The 20713-nt window shown below is 41.4% G+C and overlaps 1 protein-coding gene across 1 annotated transcript; it reads right to left on the bottom strand.

Moving 5' to 3' along the window:
- Positions 1 to 275: 275 nt before the first annotated feature.
- On the bottom strand, positions 276 to 10302 carry spaca6 (sperm acrosome associated 6). The gene is made up of 10 exons (XM_071927030.1): positions 10089 to 10302; positions 9847 to 9933; positions 9568 to 9639; positions 9273 to 9296; positions 8953 to 9030; positions 8309 to 8412; positions 7564 to 7720; positions 6845 to 7028; positions 6603 to 6661; positions 276 to 355 (listed from the first exon to the last, which is right to left on the bottom strand). The coding sequence occupies exons 1-10, from the start codon at positions 10300 to 10302 to the stop codon at positions 276 to 278; spliced, it is 1059 nt and encodes a 352-aa protein (XP_071783131.1).
- Between the last annotated feature and the right edge of the window lie 10411 nt (positions 10303 to 20713).

The raw sequence follows: 20713 nt of genomic DNA, 5'->3' as shown, positions 1-20713 counted from the left end.
ATTACAGCACATGTTCCACCTTGACTGGCCAATAAATAATCTATTTTTTTTTTTCAGAGAGACCATTTGGACCCATAGGGAGTGGTGGAGTGAGGGATCAGTCCACAGATGAAACAATTGTTGTTAGCCATGAAAGCTATGGTATGACTCAAGTTCAGATACAAATCATTGCAATGTTTATCCATGTTTTTCTTTTTCTTTTAATGTTCGGACAATTGTCCTGGGTCTGCATTGATCCCGGTGACAGGGGACTGATGTCCTCTTCCTCAGGGCCTCTACTCCAGGTGTTGGATCCCTTGGCATGGGATCAGGGTCACTTCCTCATCCTGGCCTGGTCCCCAGGCAGCAGCTCGACCTTAGAGAGGGTGCGAAGAGGTGTTAGTGCAGTTGACATTGACCTTCCCATTAGAACTTCATGTGGAGACATTCCTGTCTGTCTATTTGGTGTTGCCCTCATAGACATCAGTACACGTAAGGATATCTGGCCATTTCAGTCCTGTTTCATTACAGAGCTTAGCCAGTTTATTCTTTATGATGCCATTTTGCCTCTCCACAGCTCCTGCAGACTGTGGATGATAACGAGTATGAAAGTGTATGAAAGTGTCCCTGTCACTATTACTGTGTAGTTTCCTCTGGTGCACCAGTATTGTGCTGCTGACATATTACACATCTCTTACAATACTGTTCTGCCTGCCCTGTGAAACCAGGTGCATACCACTGTGACGTTATTGCAGCTCCCATCCCCCCTTTTGACACATGGGCCTGCTCATGTAACAACCTGATCAAAGTAGGAAGCATTGCTTGGGGAGCAACAACAAGACCATCAGGGTGACATCTAATGCCTTAAGATATCCAACAGATTCCCATGCCAGCCACTTAGTATCAGCGCTTGTCTGTAACATAGCGACTTCATTACAGTTTTTCTCAATCGCAAGTGCAATTCCCAAAACAGCTAAAGTGTTTCTCACAACACTATGCCACCCATGCAAAAGAAACTAAAACTCTCAAAACATTAACCACATATGTCAAAACACACAAAGTCAGTCAATCAATTCACTACAACACTCACTAAATGGATAGCACCCTTTGATCATTGCTGACACAAAAAATGCTAAGTATTTGCATCAAAACTGGACAGACTGTGTAGCCTATACAGTATACGTACAGTGCCATGAAAGTGTGTAAAATGGATTAAAGTATAGTGTGGAATGTGAGGTTCACTTATAGATGGCATTAGGGTCCAGGCCGTCACGTTTCAAAGAAAAAATAAATTATCAAGCTCTTCTCACTATATCCGAAAATACATGGAGGTGCACTTTCACTGGAGTTTATCTTCTCAGATATTGGACAGGTCAAACTCCAGTGAAATGCATCCTTTAAAATGTATCAATTTTTATCTATTTATTTTATTTTTTCTTAAAAATAACCTGGAATCACACGTCACACTGGCCTTTTTTGTACAAACACAATGCTTGTTGTACAGTATGTTGTGTCAATGCAAGTGTGAAATGTACATAGCTGACTGACAAAAGTACAATCTGTTTTGACCAGCATGTCATAGTTAAATGAGAACGCTTTAAAATTTGCATTTTGTGTGAACACAATGAGAGCTGAAGTAGTGCCGTGGCCAATTTTTGAGAATGTGGTTACTGTTTAGGGAAATGCATCTAAGTGATTGAGAAAAACTGTAAAAGTAGGGGCATGGTCACTAACAACAGTACTAACCCCATCCCTGCTTGTTTTACAAGCAGGGATTCCCTAACAATTGTTAGGGAACTTTGCACTTCCAATGACTTCATGATCAGTGACTACTGGGTATCTAGCATTTAAGTCTTGCCCATTAGATTGTCTAGAAGAGCTGCCATCAATATAGAAAAGACAGTCACTATCGGGAATACAAGTTTGTTCTGAATCTAGAAGTTACTGTCAGAACAGTTTGTACACAATCACGATTCCAGCTAATGGGCACAAATGTGGATGGCTTAATAGGTGGTGAGCGCTTGATAGTAAGATTAGGATTTGCCAAAAATGTTGCTTTTATATGGAGTTTCTAGAGGAAGTTAAATGTTTTGGCTGACTGTTGAAGTAGAATAGAGACAGAATGAGGTACAATAAGTAGGAGGAGAATCAAGGGTGAGGCGAGAGCATTTAGAGACACAGAGAGCAGCAGCAGCAACAGCACACAGACATGGTGGCATGTTGCTCAGCTTGGCAGCACTGCCAAGCTGAGCAGAGTAATAGGCTACAGGTCGTAGTGAGCCAACATGTGACTGTGTCAGAACCTCAGTGGCAAAACCCACAAAAAGGGAAAAAGGCAGTTTGTAGTGAGGAAAAGTAGTAGTCAGGAAAAGCAAGGACTTTTTCCATTGCACTGAAGGCATCAACCAGTTCAGGGGTCCATACAATGTCTTTGGGTTTGTCAGAGGTGGTGACATCACAGAGAGGGAGGTCCAGAGCAGCATAGTCAAATATCTATTGCCTGCCATAGCCAGCGGCATCCAAGAAGGATAGCATTTCACTTTTGGTCGGGGGAGGTTAGACAGAGGTTAGAGCAGGTATTCACACTATTGCAATAGTTTTTGTGAGCCTCTAAGAATATATCCAAGACATTTCACTTGAGGTTGGCAGAACTGAAGCTTGGCAAGTGAGGCTTTGAGACCTTTGTCAGCCAGAGTACTACAGAGTCTTTTTCACAGGCTTCTTTACTCCGAGAAGCAATCAGCAATGATTCAAAGCTCTGCTATAAAGAGTAAGTGATTCAGTATAGCCATAGCCTTGAGGTGGCCTTGTCCTCGTGTAGCTAACTGTAATGCAGTGACACCTAGAGGCCTAGTGGTGCATAGCTTATATTCACATTTCCTCCGCACTATATAACCCCACCCTTGACCTATCTCTGGACCAGCTCCTTACACCCCAATTCCACTCTACCAGGAACCCATTAGCGCGACAATTTTCCTATCGCTTATGGAACATAAAGACCTTACAGGTGGACACATATCATCACTTGCCAGCCATGTACAAGGCATATTAATGCTGAAGCAATGTTATATTCATTCCTTATATGATAGAGATGTGTCTACATAAAAAAAGAAAAAAGAAAAAAATCACATCTATGTATGAAGTCATAGTGAATCAATTGATGATTACTGTAATGATTCCTGATGATATGGATGATAAAGATACATCTGACCATGTAGTATTCCAATTGAAATGTGTAGAATTTAGTTTTATTTCTTTTCCCCAAATGTCATCCAGTGGTAGAGTTTATGCGAGGCCTTAACTATGAGCTGATAAAGAGCATGATATAAACATTTTCATTTTGCTTATGGCATCATCTACTTTTACAATAAATGCCAGATTCTTTTAAGTATTTGATTGTTAGGCCACTGACACTTGTAACACGACTAAGAACGACATATGCTTGTCCTGATGAAAAATCTTTTTGAGTGAAACGACAACTTTATCTATCAGTCCTGCACATGCCAAACTTATGGGGAATTGTCTTTGTAAACCTCCACTATTTGTGACTTCATCTTCCTCTGGTTTTATGATGGTGATATTTCTTCCTTCAGAGTCAACTGTGCATGTTTTTGACTGTTGAATTTGGCAAACTTTGAGGTTGTCAAATACCACATAAATGGAAGATGGGAAGTAATCACTACTTTCCTCATTGTCTAGAATTTTGCCAACTACTGTATATTAAGTATTGCTCCAAACGCACCATTAACAAGGCCGTCTGACACAATATTTTTCAGCAACATTATTCGAGCTCTGATTACTTCGTTTATATATTTTTGCAGACATGAATTGTACATTTTGTTATGATGTCCATCTTTTGGCTCTACTGTGCCAGTTGTGCCCACTTGTTAACGCTAACACTCATTCACCCTGAAAGCTGGAGGAGGTAGCTGGAGAATGTTGCTGCATGTCATGGTCCTGTAAGTTTATGACCATACAGGCTGATGTTTTCTATGGTACAAACAGTATTTGCACGGTAGTAAATCATTCTGTTAAACTCTGGGCCTCTATATGAATGCTCACCTTGGATTATGGCACAAGGGATAGTAACATTATATCCTGTGTATTGACAAATGTTTTGAAGTGAATCATAAGTAAGTGAAAAGCATGTGTTCTGATGAAATGTGATTTGGGAGAAAAGGGCATACACATTTTTGGCACACCCTATATGACAAACATTTAGTGCTGTCGCTCACATGCTTGATGAACAGGTCTAACAACTCACAGAAATCATTGAGTAAATTATGTCTGATTTGTGTTATGTGTGATGACCCCACCCACTCTGCTTGTCTTGCTTGTGTTTCCCTCTTCCTTCTGGAGGCAGGCTGGGCAGAGTGGGTCCCCCTGTCCCATTATGCCCCCTAAACACTCCCCCTTCATTGACACTCAGAGGTGTTAGTGATGTATCAGAAGGACCACTCAAAGGCGAGGAACTGAGGCGAGAGGGGGTATGAACATGCAGCAACAGTTGATTGAGAAGCATTTGTCACAAGCAAGATCCATCATGCTGAAATTGCTTTGGGACAAATAACTCACTTTAAGTCTTACCTGTTCAATTAACACCGATATCGCCTGATGCTGATTCTATGAACACTAGCTTTCTGCAAAATAAGTGAAGGCAGACCCAATTAATATACTTGTTGCCTACCCACAATCCTAATCCCCATTTTCTCTCCGTGTCTCCTGGGAGCCGTACGGCCTAAAATCCAGCAACACCAGTGTCCTGCTCTGCCACGCCCTTCCTGTCCCATATCTTGCTCCCCTGCCTCCATAAGACCAAACATCCTCTCATCAACTGTGTGTGTGTACTGTGTGTGTGTGTGAATATGGACTATCAGCTACATCAACTTCAACTCTGCCCTTTGTAATACAGCCTCTATATAAAAACAGTGGACTATGGGACACCTTTGTGTGAAAGGCACTCTAAATAAAACTTAAAGCTGACTTGAATAATGGAGACAGATATAGAGATTTGCCACTAAATTACACTACATTAGATTTTTTATTTTACTTGACCACAAAGCAAATTACAATTACAATTACAAATTCATATTTCCTTTTATGTTTCTGTTGATATGAAATGAATCTGTTATGTGATGTTCAATGAATTTTGCCATGCATTCTTGGGCAACACCCCATTACGAACTAATAGGTTCAGTTTTGAGTGTTTACTAGTCTAGCAATGAATATGTGGCCAATGTATGAGCACAGTGTCACATTCTCAGAAAAATAATCATTATTGCAATTACAGTACATCCTCAAATCCATCTCTGACTTCGGGATGTTGTCTTTGGCTTTGAAAACAGCAACCACCCAGAGCCCTAATGTGATTGTCAGTGTTTTGAGTCACAATGCGTCTTGTAGACTTTAGACTAGGTGCGGTCTGTGCTTTGCTGCCTCCCTTTGGTTAATTAGAGGCTCCATTGGCTAGTTGGCACTGTTTGAGCCTATATCCTTCAATACAGGTCAGAGGAAGGCATAGGAAGTTTATTATGTTCTTGGCAATTTGACTTTGGCGCTCACTTTCTCCAAACAGCACTCTTAAGGAAAAGGTTTTTACACACATATCAGCCAACTCTCCAGATAGCTCTCTTCTTCCCCTCCCGCAGCAAGGTCACTGCAGCATCACATGACTCACTGTCTCCATTACCCAGCACTCTGTACACTTTCCATTCCAGTGTTTCCCAACCAACACCAGTCCACTACCCAGCCCAAAGTGCCCCAGCCTCAGCCTAGTCAGCTTTACCTCATCCTCCCTGCTCATCACAGCTCTGCTTCCTTCCCTCATTGATGGCTGGATATTTAAGAAATGCCTCTCTTTACTCCCTCTCTCCTGTCCCCTCTGCCGCTGGTTATGGAGTCCTTCTGTGATGATACTACATCACTCCATCCTCCCAACATCCTGCTTCCTTGGCTGCCCTATCTGCACCCTCGTTACCTTCTACCTGTGCATGAGCAGGCACCCACAACATCCCAATACAGCATTCTTGTCTCCCCCCCACCAAATCAGGTCTAGCTGTGGCTCCCCCACCTCCCAGAGCCGCCGGAGCAGCTGCCAAATCTGAACACATGACCAACACAAAAAGGTGAGGTGGGACGATGGGCGGGACGAGTCCCATCGACCAATTAGAAGCAAGTCCAGCCCTCACTTTCATCTCCTTCATGTCAGTCAACCTGTGGCATGATGCTGCAATGAAAAGTAAAAATGTTTTGTGTCCGAGACCAACTTTCAATTTTGTGATTCCAAAAAAAAAAAAAGAAAATTGAAAAAAACAAAGAGTCTAAAATCTGAATGATTTAGCTGAAGAGCAAAACTTGTAGTAATTGTAGGGAAATTGTAGAAAACTGCTCTAAATCTTCTGTTGAATATAAACTGCAGTCTTAAATGTGGTCATCAGTGGAACATACAATGTGTGGACTGGATATCTGTGATAAAGATGTGTGTCCTGCCCTCTAGTGGTGGAAGGAGTCAGATACAGGCTTCTGTAAGCTATGACGTAACCTTCAGTGGACGAGCAGAGGCTTGATGAAATGGCTTTATTGCACCACGTATATCTCCCTAACTGGGCATCTTGAGTCTTCACCTCCCTCAGCCTGCTCACCATCACTTGTGCTCTCTGATATTGACCACCAGTACAGAACCCTGAAATGTCCAGAGACAAAGTGAGAGACATGATACCACTCTATAACCTCATAATATGCAGTCCTCTTAGCTGTATATTATGCAGAATAGCTAGGGACATCTTGAATTCATTGGAAAAGTATGCGTATCCCTGTCTCTTTGCCGTATATGTCTCATATTGTGCAAATAATAGCTCTGTATTACCCCAGGGAGAGGAATAGCAGCAGCAGCGAAGCAGTCAGACAGGCGGTGAGAAGCACATGCGAGGGGAGGAGGGGGAGGGAGTGGGGAGGACCACCAGGCACGGGGACTATCCGCCCTCCTGGGAGCAGAGACAGGTCGAATATCTCCTGCAGCTCTGCCTGGCCTACCACAACCTGGGGTGTCACTTGGAGAAAGAGGTGGAGAGAGATGGTGAGAAGGAATATTGGGAGGGGGGTGTGAACACAAATGAGACATAAAGGATTTGGTAAAGGAGAGAGGGTGTAACATAAGCAAAAATTGTAGACGATAAGGAGTTTGACGGGAATTTTGTTGAGGATACAAGAGGTGAAGATTCCTGATTTATTAAGTCTTTAAAAGTTGTAATAATTCCTTATGAGATTTTGGTATAATTATCATCAAGCCAGTGATAGGCAAGGCAAGACAAACTTTATTTATATAGCACATTTCATACACAAGGCAAATTCAAATGTGCTTTACATAAAACACAAAAATTACATGATTTGTCTAGTAAAATGACATAAAAAAGAAAGAAAGAAAAAAATAGTATAAACACTTACTTGCTCTAAATCATGGCCACAAACACAAACAATTCATTCTAGCCCTAGCCACCAACATTGTGAGTCCTTGTCCTTGAGTTGAGCTCAGAAGAATGTCACAATGTGTGGTGATATATTGTATGTGTTGGTATGTGTTGTTACCTGTGAGGTAGTAGTACAGTCTGACTATGGAATGCTGGCCTGAGTAGATCTCACACTGGTAGGTTCCCTGATGCTGCAAGCTGGCTGAGGGGATGGAGTAGAGCCTGTCCACCCCCACAGTCACCTCTTTAAACTGATCCACCTGCTGCGTTTTCACCTGTCAGAAATATAACAAAGCTGGGTGAACATTCTGTTGGCATGGATCATTTATGTGATTATGCACCAGGGTCGGGGTCAATTCATGAATGACCTAATCAATTCCAATTCAGCTGAGGAACTGGAATTGGAATTTGAAAAAAAAAAAAAAACCTTCAGGAAACAGAATTGGAATTGAATTAATTCATTCAATAAAATTCTGGGAAATTCCATGCTTTTTTTTTTCTTACCACATATCTGAGATTAAATGTGGTGTTATATATTATCAATATTGAATACTGAATATGTTAAAGGTACTTTTCAGGTGGTATTTGCTGCATAACATATAACCATAATACATACATTATGATTGCATGTCATTGATTTGTTTAACTGTCTTTTATTTGATTGTTTGATTTATAATGTTTAGCATGTCAAGACAGCCTTAGAAGTGGAATTTCATGGAATTTAATGGAATTCAATTCCTGTCATTCCAATTGTGTTTCCTTAGAGCTGGGGGCAATTCCAATTCCAATTCCAGGAATTGAATTGGAAATTACATTGCAGTGCAGCGACCCTGAATGTTGAACCATGCCTAAGTCAGACGTACCTCTGCTGCATACCTCCAGATCACCTCAATATCTTCAGGTAAGGGAAATGGCACATCGCACCACATACGAGTCCTGTTGTTCTCCATTACTTTGATTTCTGTAACTGAAACAAACACGTACCCACCCACACATACACAAGGCACGCACACAAACATGCACACAAACATGCACACAAACACGTACATAACATTCACAGGGGGGAGCTCTTGCAGTCTGAGCCCTCCTAATGATAATACTTAAGCCCAGTCTCTGAGGAGTGGAGTAAAAGTGATGATATGCTAAACAGTGACTGTGCTGTACAGGGTTGATACGAATACCATGGTGTGTGGGAGTCAACTGTCACCTTGCATAAAGAAGCCAAGGACTTAAAGAGTACCTTGGGGGCTCGGTGCAAAAGATATTATGTGTGGAAATAAAACCTAGCCTCGGTCGCTTTTTCAAATCCCGACTTTCTGCTAAGAGCATTTCAAGGATCAGAAGCACCAAGTGGATGCTTGTGAAGGTGAAAATACAGTTATGTAAGACTGTGTCAAGTCTGGATTAGTATCCCATAATTTTTCAGTTTAAAATGGTGATGTAACAGGATCAGTAATCCAGTATTTTTTTTTGACTCAAGTGTGTTGGAGACATCATTAGTACTCACCTGGACAGTCTAGAGGGAACTCACAGGAGTCATACTGGCAGGTAATACAGTTGTATACAGTGCCTGCTTTCTGAAAACCTGATGGACCCATAAAATTAAAACATGACACAGACAAGACCAAGAGTACAGTGAGGAAATAGCACAGTATACAGAAAGGAACAATTACTGCCTACCCCTGAAACTTTAGGGTCAAGCTAACTTTCTATATTGACAGTGGCAGCTGAAGATATTCTGTTTCTAACAACATGCATACTGTAAATATAAGTTTCCCAGACAGAAATTATGAATTAGAACAGACAAAATGGACCGAAGGTACTAACCGCATGGAGGGAAACATCCGGAGACTGTGAAAACAATGCAAGACAGTTCGTTATCACAGATTTAGTTGACTTAGATGACCAAATGTGATGTAGATCAGATTACTAGATTTATCACAAGTGTACTGAAATACAAGTCAGTTCAACCTGACTGCTGCCTTTTGTTCTCCACAGCAATTTGTGAAGCTGTAAGAAAGTAAGTGGTGTCCTTATCGAGATCAGAGGGAGATGTAATGACCTAATATGGGCATTACTATAGATGAAAAGATGAAGGAGAGGGGAAGGGGACATGTCTCACCTCTAGGCAGTTTGGAGGCAGCTGCAATGAAATTGTCTGCCGCTGTCTGCAGCCTTTCCTCATATACTGTATCTGATGGATGGAAAGGAGGAGTAGGAGGAGGAGGAAGACAGAAATATTTGGCTCAACATATCTTGCTGAAGTGTGTGCTCTAGGGCGTCATTTTTGATTCTCTCATTTCTAACTCCCCTCCATTTCTGGCCATACTTAACACTTCCAAGGCTCTAAGACTAATTTACTTGTGTAGTTATGTGGCTAACAAGGCAGATGGCTAGATACCATTATTCAGCTTCTTGTCAAACTCCTCTACCATGGGCAGGATCTCCGCATACAGGATTTTCTTCAGCTGCTCATCATAGCCTTTTCCTGAAAGATGAACACATATCACATAATCACAAGCCAGCTTCCTTCCTACATGTCCAGATGCACCCAACCTATTACTTGTGATTTGATAATTATTATGAATTAAATTTACTGATTTTATCGTGTGTGCCATGAGAACAAAAAGGACTAATCCTCACCCACTCTGCCAGCTTCAATTACTCTTTCATTGTTGTTGAATATACGGTCCAGCTTCCTAAAGCAGGAGTCAACGTTCCTAATATTGTATTCAGTCAAAACGTGGCCCCAACACAGCCGGAGACTGTCTCCCACGTCAACCAAGCACTGATAACAGCTTAGAGACGGGCTGAACAGCAAGCTGGCATGCAGGACCCACAAAACAGACTTCCACATTTTACAGTAACATTGTGTGGAAAATGTTTCACTCTGAAGCCACATTCACCCATATAATTCAAGGCATGATGTCATAATGGCTAAGAGGGTGGGAATTCCGAAGGTTTCACATTCCAGGAGAAGCTGCTGTAATCAAAGCTGTTACTATGAATTTGATGCCCATAGTAGAGACAGAGCCTAATATCCCAAGTGAAATAAACAGTGGGGTTTTGAATGTATCCTGCTCACACATTTTCTCAACATGCTTGGGTGGTGAGAGGAGAGCATCACAGCCTCCCCTCTACTTCCCTCCATTCTATTGTCTCTAGTCCCCATTTCCTGCTGCCTCAATGCACCAGTTTTACTGCAGAGCACAGAGATGGAGTGAGCCAAGGCGGGAGGGGGGAGGGAGAGGGGCAGATGAAGAGAGAGTTAAATGCTTATGTACGTAGAGGGATAAAGTGGGAAGACTGTCTGCAAGAAAACCCGAGAGAAATATATAAAGGATAAAGTCTAACTGGTGGTCTAGAGATGGGGAAACTGAGAATGAAAGCCAAGTAGAAAAAGAGGGATAAAAACGCAGCGCAGCAGAGGACACCAAAATCAATAGGATAATGAGCAGCGGAGAAAGTGCCAATCCTCGCTCGTGGGGCTGCAGAAATTTAAAAAGTAAGGGGGGGAAAGAACGCCAGACAAAAGAGATAGCAGAACATGAAGGGAAAAAAAAGTAAAGAAAACAAAGGGGGTATAATAGAGGAGGAAAAAAGTGAGGAGAAAGAGGATAGAAAGATAGGTGAAAGAGGCACGAAAAGACACGTGTGACAAACAGAGACAGAGAGAAGAGAGTGTGGGACTACAAATCAAGTCTACTGCCTCATCGCATCCTGTATCCCCCACTCCTCTCCCATCCTTTCCCATCCTCCCCCCCCCGACCCCTCCTCCCCAGTCCCTCACTCCCGGTGCATCTCCATGGTAACCAGACAGGGTGCCTAATACATGAACTTAATATATTTCCAGTGGCAGGGTGAGCTGGGTACTAATGCATTCATCTGTCTCCACACAGACAACCCAATCAATATTAGGCAAGAGTCTGCTCCAGGACTGCCAAAGTCAGATAGCTAGTCAGACAGTTCAACATGGAATGTCCCGAATGTGTGTGTGTGTGTCTCTGTGTGTGTTAGCGTGTGTGGGTGTTTGTATACAGCATGTGTCTGGCGACAAGGGCACTTTGATAGAATCTCCTCATACATGTCTACAGTATATACAAGGACATAAAATACGCTCATTCACAGCGCAATAAAATGTTGAGTTGCCAAAGAAACTGCTGTGCGTCAGAACAGGACACAATTTTATAGAGCATGTTTTGGAAGATGACACACTTACATAGAAATAAAAGAAAAGAAATGGGAATAATAGTCACACAATTAAGCTGTACAATCAAGACAGAGATTGGTGCTTCAGGTAAAATCGGTCCACTGGGCTCTGCCTCGCAAAGATAGTACATAAGAGGATGAATTTGAAGGAAAAAAAAAACTGTGTTGCAGGAGATCATTGCATACTTAACACCTCTGAAGCTTTTTGTTATCAGGTAGTCAGGCATCGCTTGCTTTTGTCACAAATTCACACATGAAACCACTTTTTGCCTTCTTTAATTAATCAGGTAACACACAGAGTGACTCATACAATACTTTCACAGTACAGCAACTTGCATATGTCGTACCAACAAGCAATCTGACTCCAATAGATTTTAGAAGATGACAAATATGACGGGGTCACAACCCTCGGCTGTCTTCCTACTGGCCCCCAATGAGGGCTCTAACACGAAGCCAGCCAATAGGGTTGGCCCCCTGAGAATTCTTCTGCTGTAGGAGGACTTGCTGTCTTCTTGACCATGAATTCAGTCTGCCAGGGCTTGATCATATCATTCGACATGATAGACGTTGTATGTAGTTACAAGAAACACTTCAGAACAGCCAACATACTGAAGAGACATACAGTTGGATACTGAGGACTGTGAATGAAACATTTTTATTAGATCTGTAATAAAATGAGACATCACATCACAGTAACATCTGAGAGTTTACTTTGTAAGATTCCAGTATTTGAAGCTGTTTGAAGCGGTGGTGATAATACCAAAGGGAACATCAAACATTTAAACAGAGGATTTTCAGTAGACACTCATTTTACTGAGGAGAAATAGGCTCATTTTTTACAAAACACTCCTTTTTTATGGCACGTTGAAACTGAATGCAGCCCTGTTCCCGAGGACCTCACCTGTGACCTGCTTTGACCTCACAGGTTAAGGGTCTCAGGGACAGAGGGGCATACTGGGAAATGAAAATACACAGGGAACTTACAAAAAGACTGATAGACAAAATGTCTTTCAAAAAGAAAGAACCGCATAGTCACTGCAATGAGACAAAGATATGACCTCATCTGACATTTGGATTCTGCGGCACCAACCAGCCTCTTGGTTTGCTGCAGAATTGAAGCAAAACTGATCAGTTCAATTAATACAGAATATCTAACAATAATCCTTATTGCCATATTTGTCCACCTTTTATCTGTACAGTAAACCTTTTGTCTTACAGAACACCTATCAGAAGCAAACCATTTTTCACAACAGGTACATAGAATATCAACAATGCTGCAGTGTAGCACACAGTGGACGAGACAAAATCAATTCATTTTAATGGCTGCTAAATGTAATTTAACATTGCATTTTCAACGTTATGAATTGAGCACTGAAAACGATTAATGCATAATAGCTTTTGAGAGAGCTCATTAAGCTAAAAGCTCATTTAAACTCACACATATGTAAAACGTAAACAGAATCTTACCTTAGAACATGATATGCATGTCGTGAAAAGGATCTGAAAACATTATATCAAATCCATCTTGATTCTTAGTTATTGCTGAGGTATAACTTTCATAGTTCCATCCTCCAATGCTCCCCTGTACAGGAAATTAGTCAACCAAAATGAAATCAAAGTCAGGGGAATTTTACATTGCATTGATCTCAAAAGCTTGATAACATCTGCATGCAGTTCTTGTTTTTAACAGTTCCAAGAAAAGAGTAAAACAGGATCTGTGTTCTTACTTACCAGCTAAGATGAAACAAGTTTTTCATGGTTATGAAGACGGGGAAAGGAGAAGGGCAGGACAAGGAAGATCTGAATCCATTTGGGCAAATCTGTAAGACGTCAATCTGTCTGAGTGAAGTGAGACAACAGCACTTTAAAAGACAGTCAAACACCTACGAAATATGAACCTACCATCGAAATGTTCTTCTTTTGTTATCAATACAGACAAATTATCAATGCAATACATACATTTTAGAGCAGAAAGACAATTCATTGCGTAGAGATATTACAAGCCAATGCCACCTGCTGGTAGACAGACAGAATGACACATATTGACTGGGAAAGACTGAAATAAAAATTGTCCTAATAGTGTGGAATATGGAAAAATGCGCATTTTATGATACATCTGTCTCGGTAACATACTTTCTCTTTGTATAAAAAATCTGTGTGTGGATGTGAATAAAGGTGCAATGTGCGTATGTAATGTGCTGCATCAAATGAACAGCATTTTTATATGCATTACCTACAGGTTGATTTTATATGCTACAGGCCTAAATGAAGGCTTCAAGAATTTGGAAAACGTATGTGTGATTTTAGATCATTTTAGGTAATGCCGGATCTGACAGAAATGGCAGCTGGAACAGACCAGAGGGAATAATAGAGACATTTATCATAACTTCACCTAGAAATGAATTATGTATTTGTCTGCGGTAGAGGTTGCATTTCAGGTAAAAACTGATTCAAATGTCATTATTCATGTCAGGATTAGTAAAAAAAATAATTTCAATAATTCAGTGGAAGATAGCTCATACACATAACACAACAGAAATGCAAATTTTCATGTTGAACACTTTGATTCTACAAGATAATATATGACAGCAGGTGTAAATGCATATCAGACAAATGGCCAATCATAAAGACAACATTTAAATCCTTTGACAGCAGCTAATTGATTTTGAAAAAAAAAAAAAAAAAAATCAATTAGGTGAATTTAAGTGGCACCATTTCTCATTTCAGATGCACAATTGAAGGCTGTCAAAGGACAGGGAGAATTACAGAAAAAGTACAGTGCTATAGATCAAACTTGAAATGAAAGGGTGGAAAAAAAAAATGTTGAGCAGGCAAAAACTCAGAAATGATCTGTCTGCAATATGTAGCCCAGACATGTGCACACTAATTAAACAGCTTTTCACAAAAGCATGTGCAAACACAGACACACCATCAGCATGCCACATTCATGCTCTAGACATCAAGTATATACAGAAAAGAACTACGTACACAAGTGCATGCACATATCTACACATAAATACCGCCACTTGTTTTAATTATAGAATGGTATCAGAGGAAAGGATCTAAATAATTAGTGATGGAAAAAGTTTGAGTTAAAAACGCTTGTAGCCTCTACATAAAAGATTAACATGAAATATATTTTTAATGGCCAAATCTTGATCTGTATTCACCTTGTGAGTGAAATTGTAAGAAATGATCCCCTCACAGCCAGCCTCTTCCTTTCTTTTCCCAGTCAGTGTGAGTCTGAGTCTGTGTTCCAGGCTTGCTCTGTACTGAAACAGCTCTCTCTCTCTCTCTCTCTCCCTCTCTCTCTCTTTCTCTCTCTCTCCCCCTCTCTCTCTCTCTGATGGCTGGCTATGCTGGGGCCAGACAGAGAGCCCAGCGGCAGGTAGGTTACAGACAATAGTATTGATTCTATTATTCTACTTTCTACCTACCTACCCGACTGCCACCAACGTAGATACAGTAGCTCACCTTTTGTCTTCACAGAGCCGCCGACAGAAACACCCAGACACAAAACTGCCAAAAAAAAAAAAAAAAAAATGCATGCTTACTTGTGGGCTCTCTAAAGCACAAGCACACTAAACCGCCCAGCGCACACGCTATCAAACACTTGCACATGCACACAGAAGACACACACACACGTACTCATTTACCCTTCTTGCTGCATTCATGGTCTAATTCTCCAGTCTTCTCTCTTTGCATATTAGAGCATCAGTCTTGCTGCTGCATCCATTGTACCTCAAAGTCTCCTCTCTTCCTTTCTCTCTCTCTCTCTTTTACACTCTCTAGTCGTCATCCTTCCATCTCCCTCTTTTTCTTTTCACGTTTTTCAAGCCTCACGTCTCTACTAGCCCAGTAACCCCCCCCCTTGCAGTCTGTGAGCTACGTGTGTGTGCGTATGTGTGTGAATGTGTGAGAGATGGAGAGAGAGAGTGAATAAGAGTGCAGTGTGTATGTTTGTGTGTATGTGTGTGTGGTTGGGTGTGTGTGTGCATGCACGTGCGTGCGTGAATGTGTGTGTATGTGTCTAGGAAAGAGAGGAACTGTGTGTGAGAGACAGGGGAGGGTGGCGGAGAGGCTAGCAGAAAGTGGGGATGGAGGGGGAGGGTCAGAATCTCTAATAGGATGAGAATAGAGAGAAAATACGAAGCCCAGGAGTCTCATGAACCTGAGAGCCTGACATTACTGCCTCTTCCTATGTTTACAGCAATCATACCATCATTAAATTGATTACAAGATTTATGGTCTAGCTCATACAGTACAGCAAATGGCAGCTTGAGTGACATCAAACACACTAAATAAACTGCTCGATGAAGTGGTGAGAAACCCATGGTGGAAAGCTGTGCCGACTGCAAAGAACGCCTCGGATGTTTGATGATCATAAAACTTAAGCACAGTCGGATGTTATTGTCAACAGAAATAATCCAAACTCTGTGGAAATGGAGGGCGTTCGAACCAGTGAAATATCTGGAGTACTGAAACACAATGAAATACCAAGGCAACGTATTTTGAAAACATGAAACATGCATGCACACCCACTCCAAAATGTCTTCTACAGTCCAATTTGCTGTTAAAATTGTTTTGGTTGCATACATAAATTAAATTGCAACAGTTGTGCATATTTATATTATTTATGTTGTGTAATATATTTTCATCTCCTAATATATATATTTTTGAATGAATTATGCCTGTTCGGTTGCCCGGGCAGTTCAGATGTCTTGGGGCAGGAAATATATAGTGGTACTGTAACATTTGCTTTAACGTTTGTGCTACTCAGCTGAGAGAACATGGAGTTTCTCACTGGTACATTTGTGTTTGTTGTGTAACAGAATCATACGGCCCTGAGGGAAATTTAGAAATGAAACTAAATCTAATTTAGACCCGCTGGTTGGCTGTCTGTTCTGTGAGATGGAGCATAAACACTACACTTGATGTGTAAGCATCATTAATGGTCCTAAACTGTTCTGACCATGTTGTACAACAGAGAATATCACCAATGTGTCAAACATTTACAGCAAATGAGAGTGGAATTGAAAAAGGAAATACATTTGGACCAAATGGACAAAAGTTTTTTTTTTGTTTTTTTTTTGCCTTCAACGCAATGCGACTGATGCCAGTGATAATAGCTCTCTGACTGATAACTAGTTAACACTATGGCTAGCAAAAAGGAAAATAAATTGAGATAAATGAGGAGAAAGGTAGTCACATCAATCTCTTGTAACATTCAGCCAGAATTTTAAAGCCAGTCTGAAAAGCAAGAACTGTCAAGCAACGTGATGGAAACTGATCAAAAAGCATTCATCTTCACCTTCTTTCAAAAGGGTTTCAGACAGAGTTTCCATTCCATAATCATGCAAACGGACACATGAATATATACAACTATACATTCATAATACATTATGAATATTCATTATATACTCGTAATGCCTGCACAAGTCGTTGTACACTATATCACTTTAGCCTCAGGAATTACAGACACGTACTCTGTAATGCATGGATTTATTTTGTGCTTTCATCCTATTCAGCACAACTATCATGATACACTGTTCCAACGCACTACAGGACTCTTACCATCCCCCTCTATAGCTGCAATCATACTGTATGCCATGCTACCTGAATTTGCATAGAGAGAGTGCTGAATGCATATATGTGGAGTGATATTTATAGTCTATTATATATTTTGCACTATCCCCTTGCACTGAATGTGGTCCTGTGCAGTGTGTGCCTGCACTGTGTCTACTTATGCTACAGCGTGCCCTATATGTCCCTGCACCAACGCCACAAAGACTCATTCCTGTATATTTATTGCACATGACAAATAAAGTGATTCTGAATACATTATAGAGTACATCAATTTCCTAGTGCATGGGTGTTTTCCCGCTCTCCTCTGTCTGTCCTCTTGCCTGCTTGAGTACCAGTAAATCCACACTACGTTTGAGCACGTCCTTCTGAGCTAGTGGCTATTTGGAAGCCATTTTGGCTTAAAAATAAGCAAAAGCAGCTCTCTTGGCATGGGGCAACGTCAGGGCCTATGCTTTTGAGTGACAAATGCAGAATGTCTTAGACAGGTGTGTGTGTGTCTGGGTGTGCATGTGTGTGTGCCTGCGGCTCCACTCCGCAGTGCCACTGAGAGACAAAGCACTGGGAGTGTTCCACAGGGATGACATCATCAGTCTGGGATGGTGTCTGCCTTGTCTGTCTCAGGACCGGGTTGCTCTAGTTCGCCATTATATCCTGAGAGACTGGAGACAACATCCATTCTGGCAGCACCCCCTTGCCAATCATGTTTTCACAACCCACCACCCGAAAAAATAAAGAAAAAAGTTATGTGTATAGGGTAAACCAAGCTTTACAGAAAGTAACATGTTTGTTTTGACGTGGCTAGCTTCATTGTGAGTCTCTGCTGCAGTTATACTGCATGTGCAGGTGCATCAAGGAACGCATGTTACTCTTTATTGGGAGAGGTTGGGGCATTCTACACATGGCTTTTACCTTGATAGCTATCTTTATAGCTGCATACATGTGCTGTGTAGGAGCACGTGTTTACATGTGTGTGAGAATCTGCCCGCACATATGCAGTTTGAAAATGAGTAAAGACCAGCTGTATCAAATACCACGTTCACATAGTTCGTCAAAGGTATCAACGATCTTTCCTCTATTGCCGTATGACAAAGAGAGGTGGGGTGGATATCGCTGTCTCATATGTACATTATCCTTGCCCCACACACCTTGCAACTGACAGACGTGCAGCTGTCTACTCTGGCAGGAGAGCGGTGTTGTGTGGGGATGATAAAGAACACTACAACTGACAGTGCTGAATCAGCACAATTCTGATATATGCCCCTTTTTTCCCCTTCCAGGAGGGGAGGAGAGCCGGCTGTAACGCACTGCAGATGGCTGCTGTCTCAACCACCAGTCAGACACACTGAGGGGATGGGAGGAGGAGGGGGAGGAGGGGGGGGGGCAATGAGAGTGGATCAATTTGTGCATGTGTGTGTTGGCGTGCATGTGCAAGTGGTACGTCTGTGACCAGGTAACATGTAACATGGAAGTACATGTTCCATCGGCCACAAAAGAGCCCAGATACACAGAATGTGTGTGTAGAAAAAGTAATGCCAGGTACAAGCTGTCCCTCACATGGAGACATCGCACTGAGACAAGGCTGCTTCCTGACCTGTTGTAGTATACAGTGATAGACGGCTCTAGTAAATTACTGCCAGGTACAGACAGGGAGACCTGAATTTTCATAGTGAAAGAGTATATGATGTATCATGTCTATGTATGGTTTATTGTCCATTGTGTTGTTTTTCAATAGCTGTCCTTGGAGAGGTTGGTAGATATACAGTAAATGGGGGTTTGGTGCCCTTTTTCAGAGGCACTTCAGCTGTATTGGGAACTGTTGATTGCTAGTATCCAACCAAGAACCTGTCAACTAATATGCGATCTTCTTGACAATCCTTTCCAACTGCTACAGATATTGTAGTTACACAAAATGAAAAGTTATCTCATGGGGAAGTTACAAAGATTTCACGAGGACTTTCCCCGAGTGAGGAAATGATAATATCTGATTAGACCTTCAGAGAGTGAAAGGCAATGCAATTGAAAAGGACGAGTCATGTCATTAACCACTAGAAGATGCTCCTTGCAGGCTAACAACATACTTACCTCTCTGCTGGGGGTACGTTAGACGTGGCAAGAAGTGACTCCGCAGGGAAAGCTAGAAGGTTGTACAGTTATCTCCGTGCTGTTTATTATGCGAAACCATACAACCAACTACCTCACACTGCAGAGCACAGACTGTAGAGCTGCTCTCCAGACAAGATCTTCACCAGCAGGACGTGGGCTTGTCTATATATATATATATATATATATATGTATGAGTGTGGATATGACTATTCACTTGTCTGCCAGTCAGCCAATTAATCCATACCTAACTTTTTAATGTCAACTGTGGTATGACTGTCTTACTTTGTGTATCTGTCTGTCTGATGACTGATCTAGGTGTGAGCTGTGTATCCTCACAAATACAGTAATGTCTTTTTGACTAATCATTCAACCAGTTTGGAAATTCATTCATCACTCAAAAGGGGATTTACGGCTTTGATTTTTTTTGCATGTTTTGTTGTGCTAAAGAATGATTTTATTCAGCATTTTTCTTTGGTCTCAGAACCAGTAAAAAAACTTGATTCTCTCACATATTAAAGTATTCACTCCTTTTCTCCCTTGGGCTCAGTTGGGGGTGTATGTCTGTGTGTGTGTGTGTGTGTGTGTGTGTGTGTGTGTGTGTGTGTGGGAGGGGAGGCAAAGAGGGTAGGTAGGATTTATTTATTTTTTTTATCAGCCAGGGAAACTAAGTGCAGCTGGAGATGGGAGGTGGAGGAGAGGTGTAGCGTGAAGAGATACGTCTACAACATAAGATGAGGAGTGACTCCGAAAGCCTGACTCAGCAGGGAGGATTGCTCTACCATTCGGGTTAGGGTTAGACCAAAAGTATGGGCATGGGAGAATATACTGTTGGAAGGCAGAAGACTGGAAGGACGAAGTTATGAGACAAAAGTCATATAATTCCTGCTCATTGCATGTCCTTGAAAATACTTTTCTACAGCAGTGTCACAACTCCTTTAAATACACAACAACACAAAACTGAAAGTCAACAACATTAGAACAGAACTATGAAAATCCATTATCACGCATCTGCGCCTCTCATGAGTACTACAAAGTGTTTTGAATTCTACAGACTATACTACCTTCATTCAGAGTATTTCATTTCTATTTCTAAGGTGTTGTTGCCCCCTACTGGTGACTGTGCAAGCTTCTCCCCCCTACTTCTCTGTTTGAGTCTCCCTAAACTCTGTTCCTTCATCCCCAACACAAGAGTCAGCATTAGAATAGCATTACAAAAATACAAAATGCTGCTTAGGGAAAAACAGGGTTTAACTGTCCTGTCATTGTTATATACAGGATTTTACAAGTGCGTCATTCCTTATCATTACCCATGGTATTCATATCATTCTCAGGAAAAGCTATTATTGAAATTCATAGCTGCTGCCCTACAT

This window comes from Centroberyx gerrardi, chromosome 12 (assembly GCF_048128805.1).
Source record: "Centroberyx gerrardi isolate f3 chromosome 12, fCenGer3.hap1.cur.20231027, whole genome shotgun sequence".
NCBI classification, from domain to species: Eukaryota; Metazoa; Chordata; class Actinopteri; order Beryciformes; family Berycidae; genus Centroberyx; species Centroberyx gerrardi.
Note: the sequence above shows the minus strand (reverse complement) of the source record. Positions and strands in the feature narration are given on the sequence as shown.